The sequence below is a fragment of the Pogoniulus pusillus genome, chromosome 21 (genome assembly GCF_015220805.1).
Source record: "Pogoniulus pusillus isolate bPogPus1 chromosome 21, bPogPus1.pri, whole genome shotgun sequence".
Classification (NCBI taxonomy): domain Eukaryota; kingdom Metazoa; phylum Chordata; class Aves; order Piciformes; family Lybiidae; genus Pogoniulus; species Pogoniulus pusillus.
In genome coordinates, this window is record NC_087284.1 from 4716024 (window position 1) to 4729734 (window position 13711).

The 13711-nt window shown below is 50.3% G+C and overlaps 1 protein-coding gene across 7 annotated transcripts in view; it reads left to right on the plus strand.

The window, feature by feature from the left end:
- The window catches only part of SEMA5A (semaphorin 5A), a 218561-nt gene that overhangs the window by 128162 nt on the left and 76688 nt on the right, over window positions 1–13711 (plus strand). For all 7 annotated transcript variants that reach the window (XM_064160820.1, XM_064160823.1, XM_064160822.1 and 4 more), the window contains one exon: window positions 1644–1857. In XM_064160820.1, the coding sequence (XP_064016890.1) occupies window positions 1644–1857 (214 nt within the window). The remainder of the gene's footprint in view (window positions 1–1643; window positions 1858–13711) is intronic.

Below are 13711 nucleotides of genomic sequence, written 5' to 3' on the forward strand. Positions count from 1 at the left end.
CCTCCTGGCCACAACCTCCCTTCAGGTAGTTGTAGACAGCAATGAGGTCCAAACGCTTCATCCCACCAGCCCAGCCCTCTGCTCTGAGCTGGCAGGGTAAAAGGCAGAGCACTCTGTGCTTGAGAGAGGAGAGCTGTTGAAATATGAGCAGCACCTGTGCCACCAAAAATTCCTTAGCATTTTTATTGTATTTAAACCTGTTGTACCTATGAGATTGAACAAGGCTAAGTGGGAGGTTCTGCACTTTGGCCACGACAACCCCAAGCCGCACTACAGGCTGGGGACAGAGTGGCTGAGAGCAGCCAGGCAGAGAGGGAGCTGGAGGTACTGGTAGATAGGAGCTGAAGATGAGGCAGCAGTGTGCCCAGGTGGGCAGCAGAGCCAATGGCATCCTAGGCTGGCTCAGGAGCAGTGTGGCCAGCAGGACAAGGGAGGTTCTTCTGCCCCTGTGCTCAGCACTGCTCAGGCCACACCTTGAGTGCTGTGTCCAGTTCTGGGCTCGTCCCTTCAAGAGAGATGTTGAGATGCTGGAAGGTGTCCAGAGAAGGGCGATGAAGGTGGTGAGGGGCCTGGAGAGCCCAAAACTGAACACAGTATTCAAGATGAGGTTTTGATGATCCTTGAGGTCCCTCCCAACCCCAACAGCTCTATGATTTTGGGCATAGTGACTCGTGACTAACTTGCAGAAGCGAGATCCGTTGTTACCCCCACACACCACTCATGAAATCACCCGGACTAGACTCAGCCAGCTGGAAGTTAAGCAATGAAGCTTTATATTTACAGCTTAGCACAAGATACACACAGATACATACAAATGTTTACAGTTATATATGAGTTAAAGGTAATACAGAAACACAGTACACCTCCCAGAAACAACCAGAGTCCACAGGGGGCTCCTGACACAAACCCCCTCCCCCTCCCTTCAGGAATAACCAGATCCACCTACATATATCTCAGGGTATAAACCAGAGAGATCTGAGGCAAGATGTCAAAAAGATGACAAGGAGGAGACAGGAAAAAGAGTTAGGTTGGGATTAGAGAGTTAAGGCATCCACAGTCACAGGGACCAGACTGCTAGGAAGCAGGAGCAGAACAGAAGTGAGAGCTTAGCAGGGTGTGAGCAGTGAGGGTCTTATCTACATTTTGACTGGTTGTGTTTCTCAGCAGAAGAATGGGTGATGGAGATTACTGTTGGGTTTTTGTTTCTTCTCACAGCTAAGGACTTAATTTGTCTCAGTACAATATTCTGATGAGCCTCAAACCAGCATAAGATCAGATAAGTTTTTTTTATGTAAGCTAACTTTTTATATCACAGTATCACAGTATCACCAAGGTTGGAAGAGACCTCACAGATCATCAAGTCCAACCCTTTACCACAGTGCCCAAGGCTAGACCATGGCACCAAGTGCCACGTCCAATCCTGCCTTGAACAGCCCCAGGGACAACGACTCCACCACCTCCCCAGGCAGCCCATTCCAGTGTCCAATGACTCTCTCAGTGAAGAACTTTCTCAGCTCATTACTGTGGCACAATACCAAAGCAGATAACAGGTGTTAGTGGCAGGATTTTGCTCAGAATGATGCAGCTTGTCCAAAATGATCATTTTCAGGTCATTTTAATCCCTTTGTCTCACTCTTTTGCAGTTAAGTAATTTGACAGAGATACATGATCAGATCAGTGGCATGGCTCGTTGTCCTTACAGCCCTCAGCACAACTCCACTGCTCTTCTCACTTCCAGTGGGGAATTGTATGCTGCTACAGCCATGGATTTTCCAGGCAGGGATCCAGCTATTTATCGCAGTCTGGGGACTCTTCCTCCTCTCCGCACTGCCCAGTACAACTCCAAGTGGCTGAATGGTGAGTACTGAGGAGACTCAGCTTGCTTTTAACATGTCTTTATTGGTGATCTGGACCAGGGGATTGAGGCCAGCGTCAGTAAGTTTGCAGATGACACCAAGCTAGGAGCAGGTGTGGAGCTGTTGGAAGGTAGGAGAGCCCTGCAGAGGGACCTGGCCAGGCTGGATGGGTGGGCAGAGGCCAATGGGATGAGACTGAACAAGGCCAAGTGCAGGGTTCTGCACTTTGGCCACAACAACCCCAAGCAGTGCTACAGACTGGGGACAGAGTGGCTGGAGAGCAGCCAGGAGGAAAGGGAGCTGGGGGTGCTGGTAGAGAGTAGCTGAAGATGAGGCAGCAGTGTGCCCAGGTGGCCAAGAGAGCCAATGGCATCCTGGCCTGCATCAGGAGCAGTGTGGCCAGCAGGACAAGGGAGGTTATTCTTCCACTAGACTCAGCACTGGTCAGGCCACACCTTGAGTGCTGTGTGCAGTTCTGGGCTCCTCAGTTCAAGAGAGATGTTGAGGTGCTGGAAGGTGTCCAGAGAAGGGCAGCAAGGCTGGTGAGGGGACCTGGAGCACAGCCCTGTGAGGAGAGGCTGAGGGAGCTGGGGGTGTGCAGCCTGCAGAAGAGGAGGCTCAGGCAGAGCTCATTGCTGTCTACAACTCCCTGAAGGGAGGCTGTAGCCAGGTGGGGTTGGTCTCTTGTGCCAGGCAAGCAGCAACAGAACAAGGGGACACAGTCTCAGGCTGTTCCAGGGGAGGTCTAGGCTGGATGTTGTTAGGAAGTTGTTGTCAGAGAGAGTGATTGGCATTGGAATGGGCTGCCCAGGGAGGTGGTGGAGTCACCATCCCTGGAGGTGTTGAAGCAAAGCCTGGATGAGGCACTTAGTGCCATGGTCTGGTTGATTGGATAGGGTTGGGTGCTAGGTTGGACTGGATGCTCTTGGAGCTCTCTTCCAACCTGCTTGATTCTGTGATTCTGTGATTCTTTGCCATTCTCTGTATTTCTGGTCTTAAAATGCAGTTCTGAGGAATTGAAAGTCTTACATTATTGTTTATCAATGTAAGAAGCATTTTGCATAATATGTTGTGTTAATTTTATGGGTGTAAGTATTATGGGACTTAATGAAGAAGGTGGCAGTTCACAGATGCAGACTTCCATAGTCTTGTTTACAGAGGTAGGGATGAGCTCTACTGCATCTCTCCCGGTGCACTTACATGGCAAAGCTGAGTCAGCTCTCCTTCAGTGTGCTTTTGTTGAGAACAGACTGAGTTGTCCTGACTTTCACAGCAGGTCCCAGCCTTGATGAGCAGAAAATAAAAATGGTGCTTTCAAAATTCTTAGGTGGCAAACTGATGCTTTTGATGCTTTTTTTAGCCCAAGAACAGGCTACAGCCTGCAAAACGTATCATAAAATCACGTCGTAGCAATGGCTGCTGTGTCATGCTGAGAATTGTTCCTGGTGCTCTTGTTCCTGATGAGAATTTCCAGCTGGGAAGAAGATGTAAACAGATAGGTATTCCTGAGATGGAACAGGGCCAAGTTGCCATTTTATGTGGTTACAAAAAAGAAGCAGATTCTTCTGAAGTTAGAATTGTTTACTGTAAAAAGTGAAATTGTGTTTATTATTGCCCATGCTTATCCCAGTAAAAGGAAAACCTGCATCTTTCATCACTCATGATGTGTGACACAGCAGTCACTATTCCCACAGTGCAATTTGTGTTGTGATGGGATTATTCTCAGGTTTGAAATGAGGTGCAAATATCTACACTTCTAGGTTCAGAAGAACATCAGGTCAGCTGCAAGCCACAGCCTGCTATTTTTTAGTATTGCATTTCTCATATACTCACAGGCTCACAGGATGTCAGGGGGTTGGAAGGGAGCCAAAGACATCATTCAGTCCAACCCCCCTAACAGAGCAGGACCACACAATCTAGCACAGATCACAGAGGAACACATCCAGACAGGCCTTGAAAGGCTCCGGAAGGAGACTCCACAACCTTTCTGGGCAGCCTGTGCCAGTGCTCTGGGACCCTTACACAACCCTTGTGTTGAGGTGGAACCTCTTGTGCTGCAGCTTACACCCATTGCTGCTTGTCCTGTCCCAGGGAGCAGTGAGCAGAGCCTGTCCCCCTGCTACCTCACCTCCAGCCCTCAGATGTTTATAAACATTTATCAAATCCCCTCTCAGTCTTCTCTTCTCCAGACTAAACAGCCCCAGGTCCCTCAGCCTCTCCTCATCAGGCAGTGCCCTCCTGTCCCCTCATCATCCTTGTAGCTCTCCATTGGGCCCTCTCCAGCAGATCCCTGTCCCTCTTAAACTGGGGGGCCCAAAACTGAAGGCAGTATTCAAGATGAGGTCTCAGCAGGGCAGAGTAGAGAGGGAGGAGAACCTCCCTTGATCTGCTGGACACACTCCTCCTAATCCACCCCAGGATGCCATTGGCCTTCTTGGCCACAAGGGCACATTGCTGTGCCATGGATGTTAGCCACCAGCACTCCCAGGTCCCTCTCCACAGGGCTGCTCTCCAGCAGTCACCTCCCAGCCTGTGCCGGTGCAGTTTGTTATTGCTCCCCAGGTGCAGTTAGGTTCAAACCAGCACACCAATATACTCACTCTGTTGTGGAAAGCCATCAGATTGGTCAGGCAGCACTTGCCCTTTGTAAAGCCTTGGCTGTCCTCCATGCTCCTTGATCTTTCCAGCCACAGAGGTGAGGCTGACAGGTTGGTAGCTCCTGGGGTCCTCCTTTCTATCCTGTTCAAAAGCAGGTGTAATAGTTCCATTCTTTCAGTCAGCAGGAAGATCCTGACTGCCTGGACTGTTCAGATGTCATGGAGTATGGATTGGCAACTACATCAGCCAATTCCCTCAGGACTCTGTGATGCATTTCATCAGGTCTTCGTGTGTGCTCAGAATCCTCAGGTGGTTAAGAACCTTGTCTTCACAAGGAGTGTGAAAATGAGATGAGTTTTGTACTTAGAGCCAGTTCAAGCAAATACAGTGAAAGGCTGGAAGGAGAGCCCTGCAGAGGGACCTGGCCAGACTGGATGGGTGGGCAGAGGCCAAGAGGATGAGATTGAACAAGGCTAAATGCAGGGTTCTACACTTTGACCACAACAGCCCCAAGCAGCACTACAGGCTGGGGACAGAGTGGGTGAGAGCAGCCAGGCAGAGAGGGAGCTGGGGGTGCTGGTAGAGAGGAGCTGAAGCTGAGGCAGCAGTGTGCCCAGGTGGGCAGGAGAGCCAATGGCATCCTGGGCTGGCTCAGGAGCAGTGTGGCCAGCAGGACAAGGGAGGTTATTGTTCCCCTGTGCTCAGCACTGCTCAGGCCACACCTTGAGTGCTGTGTCCAGTTCTGGGCTCCTCAATTCAAGAGAGATGTTGAGGTGCTGGAACATGTCCAGAGAAGGGCAATGAAGCTGGTGAGGGGCCTGGAGCACAACCCTGTGAGGAGAGGCTGAGGGAGCTGGGGGTGTGCAGCCTGGAGAAGAGGAGGCTCAGGGCAGAGCTCATTGCTGTCTACAACTCCCTGAAGGGAGGCTGTAGCCAGGTGGGGTTGTGCTCTTCTGCCAGGCACCCAGCAACAGAACAAGGGGACACAGTGTGAAGTTGTGCCAGGGGAGGTCTAGGCTGGATGTTATGAGGAAGTTGTTGTCAGAGAGAGTGATTGGCATTGGAATGGGCTGCCCAGGGAGGTGGTGGAGTCACCATCTCTGGAGGTGTTGAAGCAAAGCCTGGCTGAGGCACTTTGTGCCATGGTCTGGTTGATTGGCCAGGGCTGGGTGCTAGGTTGGACTGGATGATCTTGGAGGTCTCTTCCAACCTGCTTGATCCTGTGGTTCTGTGATCTGTTGTTGAGTATTTATTGTGAAGCTGTCTCTACATATGCTGTTTAGTTACCCTCTAGAAAACCTGCAGACAGTGTTTGAGATTTGACTCACTTGAATTTTGTCTGACAGTTTCTAATAGCAGACAGAGCAGTTGGCCAAATGTTACAGCTATCTGCCCACATCCTGGAAGGTTTTCTTAGTTTGGGAAATGTTAAGAGTGTAAATAGCCATGTCTTCTTTAGTGATGGAAGAAAGAATCACCTGGAGGCAGTTACTCAGCTTGCTGTCTTCTATCACTGTGGATAGTCATTTATTCATCCCTTCATTGTCTCTAAATGTGATTGCCATTTCTAATTTTATTTACCTTAGATCTTCCCTCCTCTTCTAAAAACAACAAAACTCTTTGTTTTAGAACCTTTTTCTGTTTTCCTGATGTTCTAACAGACAACTTTGAACAGAGTTAGCCCATAGAATAGAATAGAAACAACCAAGTTGGAAGAGACCTCCAAGATAATCTAGGCCAACCTAGCACCCAGCCCTGGCCAATCAACCAGACCATGGCACTAAGTGCCTCATCCAGGCTTTGCTTCAACACCTCCAGGCACGGCGACTCCACCACCTCCCTGGGCAGCCCATTCCAATGCCAATCATTCTCTCTGCCAGGAACTTCCTCCTAACATCCAGCCTAGACCTCCCCCAGAACAACTTGAGGAAGGCTGGGGAGGGTCTATTGACAAAGTCTTGTAATGACAGGATGAGGAGGAATGGGTTTAAAGTGGCAGAGAGGAGATTCAAACTAGATGTTAGGGAAGAATTCTTTCCAGTGAGGGTGGTGAGACACTGGCACAGGTTGCCCAGCAAGCCTCTGGGTGCTCCCTCCCTGAAGGTGTTCAAGGCCAGGTTGGATGAGGCCTTGAGTGACCTGTTCCAGTGGGAGGTGTCCCTGCCTGCCTATGGCAGGGGTTTGGAACTGGATGATCCTTGAGGTCCCTTCCAACCTAAACCATTCTGTGATTCTATTACTGTTTGTTAGCAGACTTTTATTATAGCTCCTGCTATCAATAGAATATGTGGAGGGGAAATTATGTCCTAAGAGCAAGAATTAATCTTTTCACCTCAGTGGAAATGGCTAAAATAATTCAGGGTTATCCTTTCCTTTTCCTGGTTATTAACTGTAGGACTTGTAATTGTAATTACCTGGTGTAAGCTTTCCTTATTATGTAGTATTTTATGCAGCCCAAACTGAATGTGCAGTTTGGTCTTTAGCTTTCAGATGAGACACCTGACTGAAAAGATGCAAAGCATATGCTACCACTTGTTGCTTATTTGTTTGGTTCTTTTGTGTCTATCATCCTTTTCTGCCTGTACCCTAAAATGGGAGGGAAATGCCTGCTGGTTCAGAAATCTTATTTCTGGGTTTCTTCCCTGGAGCTGCTAGCAGAGGTGTAATTTCAGCAGCTGTGCTGCATTTCTCTTTTCAAAGCTGTACATCTTCTGCCAGGTGGCAGTGACAGAGTAGTACAGCAGTGAGTTGATGTGAGATGGAGCTGTGTCCCCTGACTTCCTTTCCTCAGCACCAGACTAAGTTATTATCATAGAATCATAGAATCAGGCAGGGTTGGAAGGGACCACAAGGATCAGTCAGTTCTAACCCCCCTGCCATGCCCAGGGACACCTTACCCTAGAGCAGGCTGCACACAGCCTCAGCCAGCCTGGCCTTAAACACCTCCCTGACATCCAGTCCAACCTCTCACCCAGCCCTATCCAATCAACCAGACCATGGCACTAAGTGCCCCATCCAGTCTTCTCTTGAACACCTCCAGGAGCAGTGACTCCACCACCTCCCTGGGCAGCCCATTCCAATGCCAATCACTCTCTCTGACAACAACTTCCTCCTAACATCCAGCCTAGACCTCCCCTGGCACAGCTTGAGGCTGTGTCCCCTTGTTCTGCTGCTGGTTGCCTGGCAGAAGAGACCAACCCCACCTGGCTACAGCCTCCCTTCAGGGAGTTGCAGACAGCAATGAGATCTGCTCTGAGCCTTCTCTTCTGCAGACTTCACACCCCCAGCTCCCTCAGCCTCTCCTCACAGGGTTTGTGCTCCAGGCCCCTCCCCAGCCTTGCTGCCCTTCTCTGGACACCTTCCAGCATCTCAACATCTCTCTTGAATTGAGGAGCCCAGAACTGGACACAGCACTCAAGGTGTGGCCTGAGCAGTGCTGAGCACAGGGGCAGAATAACCTCCCTTGTCCTACTGGCCACACTGTTCCTGAGCCAGCCCAGGATGCCATTGGCTCTGCTGCCCACCTGGGCACACTGCTGCCTCATCTTCAGCTCCTCTCTCCCAGCACCCCCAGCTCCCTCTCTGCCTGGCTGCTCTCAGCCACTCTGTCCCCAGCCTGTAGTGCTGCTTGGGGTTGTTGTGGCCAAAGTGCAGAACCCTGCACTTGGCCTTGTTCAATCTCATCCCAATGGCCTCTGCCCACCCATCCAGCCTGGCCAGGTCCCTCTGCAGGGCTCTCCTACCCTCCCACAGCTCCACAGCTGCTCCTAGCTTGGTGTCATCTGCAAACTTACTGATGCAGGACTCAATCCCCTGCTCCAGATCATCAGTATAGCTTTGAGTCAAACAGTTGTGACCCAATTTCAGGTAGATACAGGCAGCATTTCCCACCAAGGCAGACATTTCTTTCTTACTTGCCTACCCCAGGTAACATAGCAAGGTTCACCTTTCTTTTATGAAAAGACTAAGAGGCTACAGAGGGTAGAGACTACTCTTTTATATCTCACCTAAGCTGCCCCTGTCAAGTGGTGGCTGGAGAGGCTAAATGAGAAAGGCAGAAAGAAACCACTGCTTGCAGATCTTGTGCACCCAGCTGTGGAGAGATGTGACAGAAGCATAAGCCTCATTAATGCCAATGAGACACAGAGTATGAAAAGAACTTAGAACTAAATACATCTCAGCAAGGGGAAGCTAGAAAAAGGGGTTCATTTTGGGAAGCATGAACAGATGAAAAACTGCATTCAGAGAATACAGGAGGAGGACAAAAATATTGGAGACAGCAAGTTTGCAGATGACACCAAGCTGGGGGCAGATGTGACTGGGTTGGAGGGCAGAAGGGCTCTGCAGCAGGACCTTGACCACCTGCACAGATGGGCAGAGTCCAAGGGGATGGTGTTCAATAGCTCCAAGTGCAGGGTGCTGCACTTTGGCCACAGCAACCCCATGCAGAGATACAGGCTGGGGTCGGAGTGGCTGGAGAGCAGCCAGACAGAGAGGGATCTGGGGGTGCTGATTGATACCCACCTGAACATGAGCCAGCAGTGTGCCCAGGTGGCCAAGAGAGCCAGTGGCATCCTGGCCTGCATCAGGAATGGTGTGGCCAGCAGGAGCAGGGAGGTCATTCTGCCCCTGTACTCTGCACTGGTTAGACCACACCTTGAGTACTGTGTTCAGTTCTGGGCCCCCCAGTTTAGGAGGGACATTGAGATGCTTGAGCGTGTCCAGAGAAGGGCAACGAGGCTGGGGAGAGGCCTTGAGCACAGCCCTACGAGGAGAGGCTGAGGGAGCTGGGATTGGTTAGCCTGGAGAAGAGGAGGCTCAGGGGAGACCTCATTGCTGTCTACAACTACCTGAGGGGAGGTTGTGGCCAGGAGGAGGTTGCTCTCTTCTCTCAGGTGGCCAGCACCAGAACAAGAGGACACAGCCTCAAGCTGTGCCAGGGGAGATTTAGGCTTGAGGTGAGGAGAAAGTTCTTCCCTGAGAGAGTCATTGGACACTGGAATGGGCTGCCCGGGGAGGTGGTGGAGTCGCCGTCCCTGGAGCTGTTCAAGGCAGGACTGGACGTGGCACTTGGTGCCATGGTCTAGCCTTGAGCTCTGTGGTAAAGGGTTGGACTTGATGATCTGTGAGGTCTCTTCCAACCCTGATGATACTGTGATACTGTGATAAAATTTCAGTAGCGGACTTAAGGTGAAAGGTGTTGAAGGTCAACTCTGGTTTCCTTTCTGTTATGAAGGAAAAAAAAGCACCACAAAAACCAAACCACAGCAAATCAAGCAACCAACCCACCAACAAACCAAGGAACACCAGCTAACCCCCCCCCACCAAAAAAAATCCCAAACCAAAAAAATCAGGTCTGCAGGGAAAGGCCTTTGGTTATTTCCATCCCTGAAAAATTGGTTCAAGGGAAAAAAAACCCCAAACCAAAAAACAACAACAACCCCCCCCAAATCAGCCTGGTTGATTCTGTGATTCTATGGTGTTCCTCAGGCATCTGTGTTGGGACCACTTCTTTTTAACATCTTTACTGACAGCCTTGATTCAGGCATAGAGAGAGTCAGAAGCAAGTTTGCAGGTGGTGCCAAGTTAGGTGGCAGTGTTGATTTGAGTGAGAGTAGAGAGGCTCTTCAGAGGGACTTGGATAGGCTGGATCAATGGGCCAGCATTAATGGGATGAGTTTCAACACGGCCAAGTGCCACTTAGGTGCTGCATTTGGATCACAACAACCCCAAGCAATGCTACAGGCTTGGGGCAGTGTGGCTGGAGAGCTGCCTGGCAGAAAGGGATCTGGAGGCTGTAATAGACAGGAGCTGAAAATGAGCCAGCAGTGTGCCCAGGGGGCCAAGAAGGCCAATGGCTTGGGTTGCAAATGCTGTGGCCAGCAGGAGCAGGGAGTGATTGTCCCCTTGGACTCAGCTTTGGTGAGGCCACAGCTTGAGTATTGTGTTCAGGTTTGGGCACCACAATACAAGAGAGATGTGGAGGTGCTGGAGGGGGTCCAGAGGAGGGCAACAAAGCTGGGGAAGTGCCTGGAGAATAAATCTTATGAGGAATGACACAGGGAGCTGGGGCTGGTTGGTTTGAAGGAGAGGAGGCTGAGGGGAGACCTCATTGCTCCCTATAGTGAAGGGACATTGTGGAGAGGCTGGAGCTGGTCTCTTCTCACAGGTAATCAGAGACAGAACAAGGGGGAATGGCCTCAAGCTGAGAGTGGGGAGGATTAGATTGGACATCGGGGAAAGGTTTTTCATGGGAACAGTGGTCAGACACTGGAATGAGCTGCCCAGGGAGGTGGTGGAGTCACCCACCCTGGATGTGTTTAAAGGTCATTTGGATGTGGTGCTTGGGGATGTGTTTTAAGGTGAATCTTGTAGAGTAGGGTTCTAGCTGGGACTTGGTGATCCTGAGGAGCTTTTCCAACCTGGATGTTTCTGTGTTTCTTTGATTCTGGATTTGGAATTCTAAGTTATAGTCCAAAATTCTGCATCTTTTGGTAACTCTCTGTAGCCCAAACTTGTAGAGGTTCTGGGTGAGTTAGGGTTGTGCTCTATATTTTCTCTTCTATCCCTCATCTGATATACTACTATGCAAGGTCTCTGTCTTGTGAGTATATCACAGTATCACCAAGGTTGGAAGAGACCTCACAGGTCATCAAGTCCAACCCTTTACCACAGAGCTCAAGGCCAGACCATGGCACCAAGTGCCACGTCCAATCCTGCCTTGAACAGCTCCAGGGACGGCGACTCCACCACCTCCCCGGGCAGCCCATTCCAGTGTCCAATGACTCTCTCAGGGAAGAACTTTCTCCTCACCTCCAGCCTAAATCTCCCCTGGCATAGCCTGAGGCTGTGTCCTCTTGTTCTGGTGCTGGCCACCTGAGAGAAGAGAGCAACCTCCTCCTGGCCACAACCTCCCCTCAGGTAGTTGTAGACAGCAATAAGGTCTCCCCTGAGCCTCCTCTTCTCCAGGCTAACCAATCCCAGCTCCCTCAGCCTCTCCTCGTAGGGCTGTGCTCAAGGCCTCTCCCCAGCCTCGTTGCCCTTCTCTGGACACGCTCAAGCATCTCAATGTCCCTCCTAAACTGGGGGGCCCAGAACTGAACACAGCACTCAAGGTGTGGTCTCAGCAGTGCAGAGTACAGGGGCAGAATGACCTCCCTGCTCCTGCTGGCCACACCATTCCTGATGCAGGCCAGGATGCCACTATATGTGATGCAAATTCCCCTGACCTCCAGATGTGACTCTCAAGGACTTGGAGTAAGTGTTAAATCAAGAGTAAAGAATGTTTTTTTGTCACTGAGGTTGTCACTGGAAATCTTTCATCAGCAAAATGGTAGCATAAATTGCAAACTATGATGCCATGTAAGAACACTTTACCTTGAAGATGAAGGGGGTTTATTTGAAAGCAACTACAGGCAATAAACCAAGACATTTCATAACAACATAGCTGAAACCTGTTTTTCAGAAGAGAAATAATTGCATTTCCAAATGTATTAGAGACCATCAGTATAATGTAATGTCTAATGAGTGGATACACTTTTATGACTATGCTGAATTGAACTGTAAAATCTTAGCAGGAAAATAAGAGAAAATTGGGGGGTGGGGGAAGAAGTCTGGCATGTATTACTTTAGTGTACTTTGCAGTTCTTTCTTTTCCATACCCATAAAATCTTCAAGTTAGCAAAATAATGTAAAAAGCAATCACGGAGAGCTGAGACAATGCAGAAGAAAGAGCAGTCAGAAAGCAGTGGTAGGCAGCTGTGCTCTGGCAGAGGAGCATTTTAAGCATATGTCCTAGGCAGTAATGAAATACATAGAATCATGGAATCATAGACTCGGTCAGGATTGGAAGGCACCACAAGGAGCAGCCAGTTCCAAACCCCCTGCATGCCCAGGGACACTGCCCACAGCCTCAGCCAGCCTGGCCTTAAACACCTCCAGCCATGGGGCCTCAACCACCTCCCTGGGCAACCCATTCCTGCCTCTCACCACTCTCATGCTCAACAACTTCCTCCTCACCTCCACTCTGACTCTCCCCACTTCCAGTTTTGCTCCATTCCCCCCCACTCCTGTCACTCCCTGACAGCCTATAAAGTCCCTCCCCAGCTTTTTTGTAGCCCCCTTCAGATCCTGGAAGGCCACAAGAAGGTCACCTGGGAGCCTCCTCTTCTCCAGCCTGCACAGCCCCAACTCTTTCAGTCTGTGCTCACAGCAGAGCTGCTGCAGCCCTCTCAGCATCCTCCTGGCCCTGCTCTGGGCATACTTCAGCATCTCCACATTCCTCTTCTAATAGGAGCTCCAGAACTGGATGCAGTACTCCAGGTGGGGTCTTAGCAGAGCACAGCAGAGGGGCAGAATCACCTTACCCTGCTGGCCACACTTCTGCTGCTGCAGCCCAGGCTCTGGTTGGCTTTCTGGGCTGCAAGTGCACACTGCTGGCCCCTGTTGAGCTTCTCCTCCAGCAGCACCCCCAAGTCCCTCTCCTCATGGCTGCTCTCCAGCCACTCACTGCCCAGCCTGCATTGGTGCTTGGCATTGTCCTGACCCAGCTGCAGGACCTTGCCCTTGGTCTTGTTGAACCTGCTGAGGTTGGCTTGTGCCCACCTCTGCAGCCTGTGCAGCTCCCTCTGGATGGATCCCTGCCCTCTAGCAAGTTGACTGTGCCACACAGCTTGGTGCCATCTGCACAGTTGCTGCGGCTGCACTCAGTGCCTCTGTCCATGTCACCATTTCTCACCATTTCCATTTAGAAGCAATTAACTCCTGTGTTCCCAAATATTCTGCTGTGAAGTGCTCTTTCTTGACATGAATGCCTTGCCATAAAGGTTTTTAATGCAGAAAATGAAATGAATCTCTTGGTTGCTGCTGAATTTGCAGGTAGTTCTGGAAGGGTAAGCATATCTCATTTGTGAATGAGTAGATCAACTACAACAAAGTGTAAAGCTGCTGCTATGTGCTAGGATACAGCTCGTACGGAGCCACGTGAGAATGTCAACCTGTAATAATACCATAACTACTGTATGTGACCTTTACAGGATTTTATCTAGTCAATTTATGAATGCATCAGGCAGACTAGACTCTCCCAAATTAAATTGAGCCAGTGAAGCATCGAGTTAGTCATCAGCAAGTTCACAGATGACACCAAGCTGGGGGCAGATGTGGCTGGGTTGGAGGGCAGAAGGGCTCTGCAGCAGGACCTTGACCGCCTGGACAGATGGGCAGAGTCCAAGGGGATGGGGTTCAATAGCTCCAAGTGC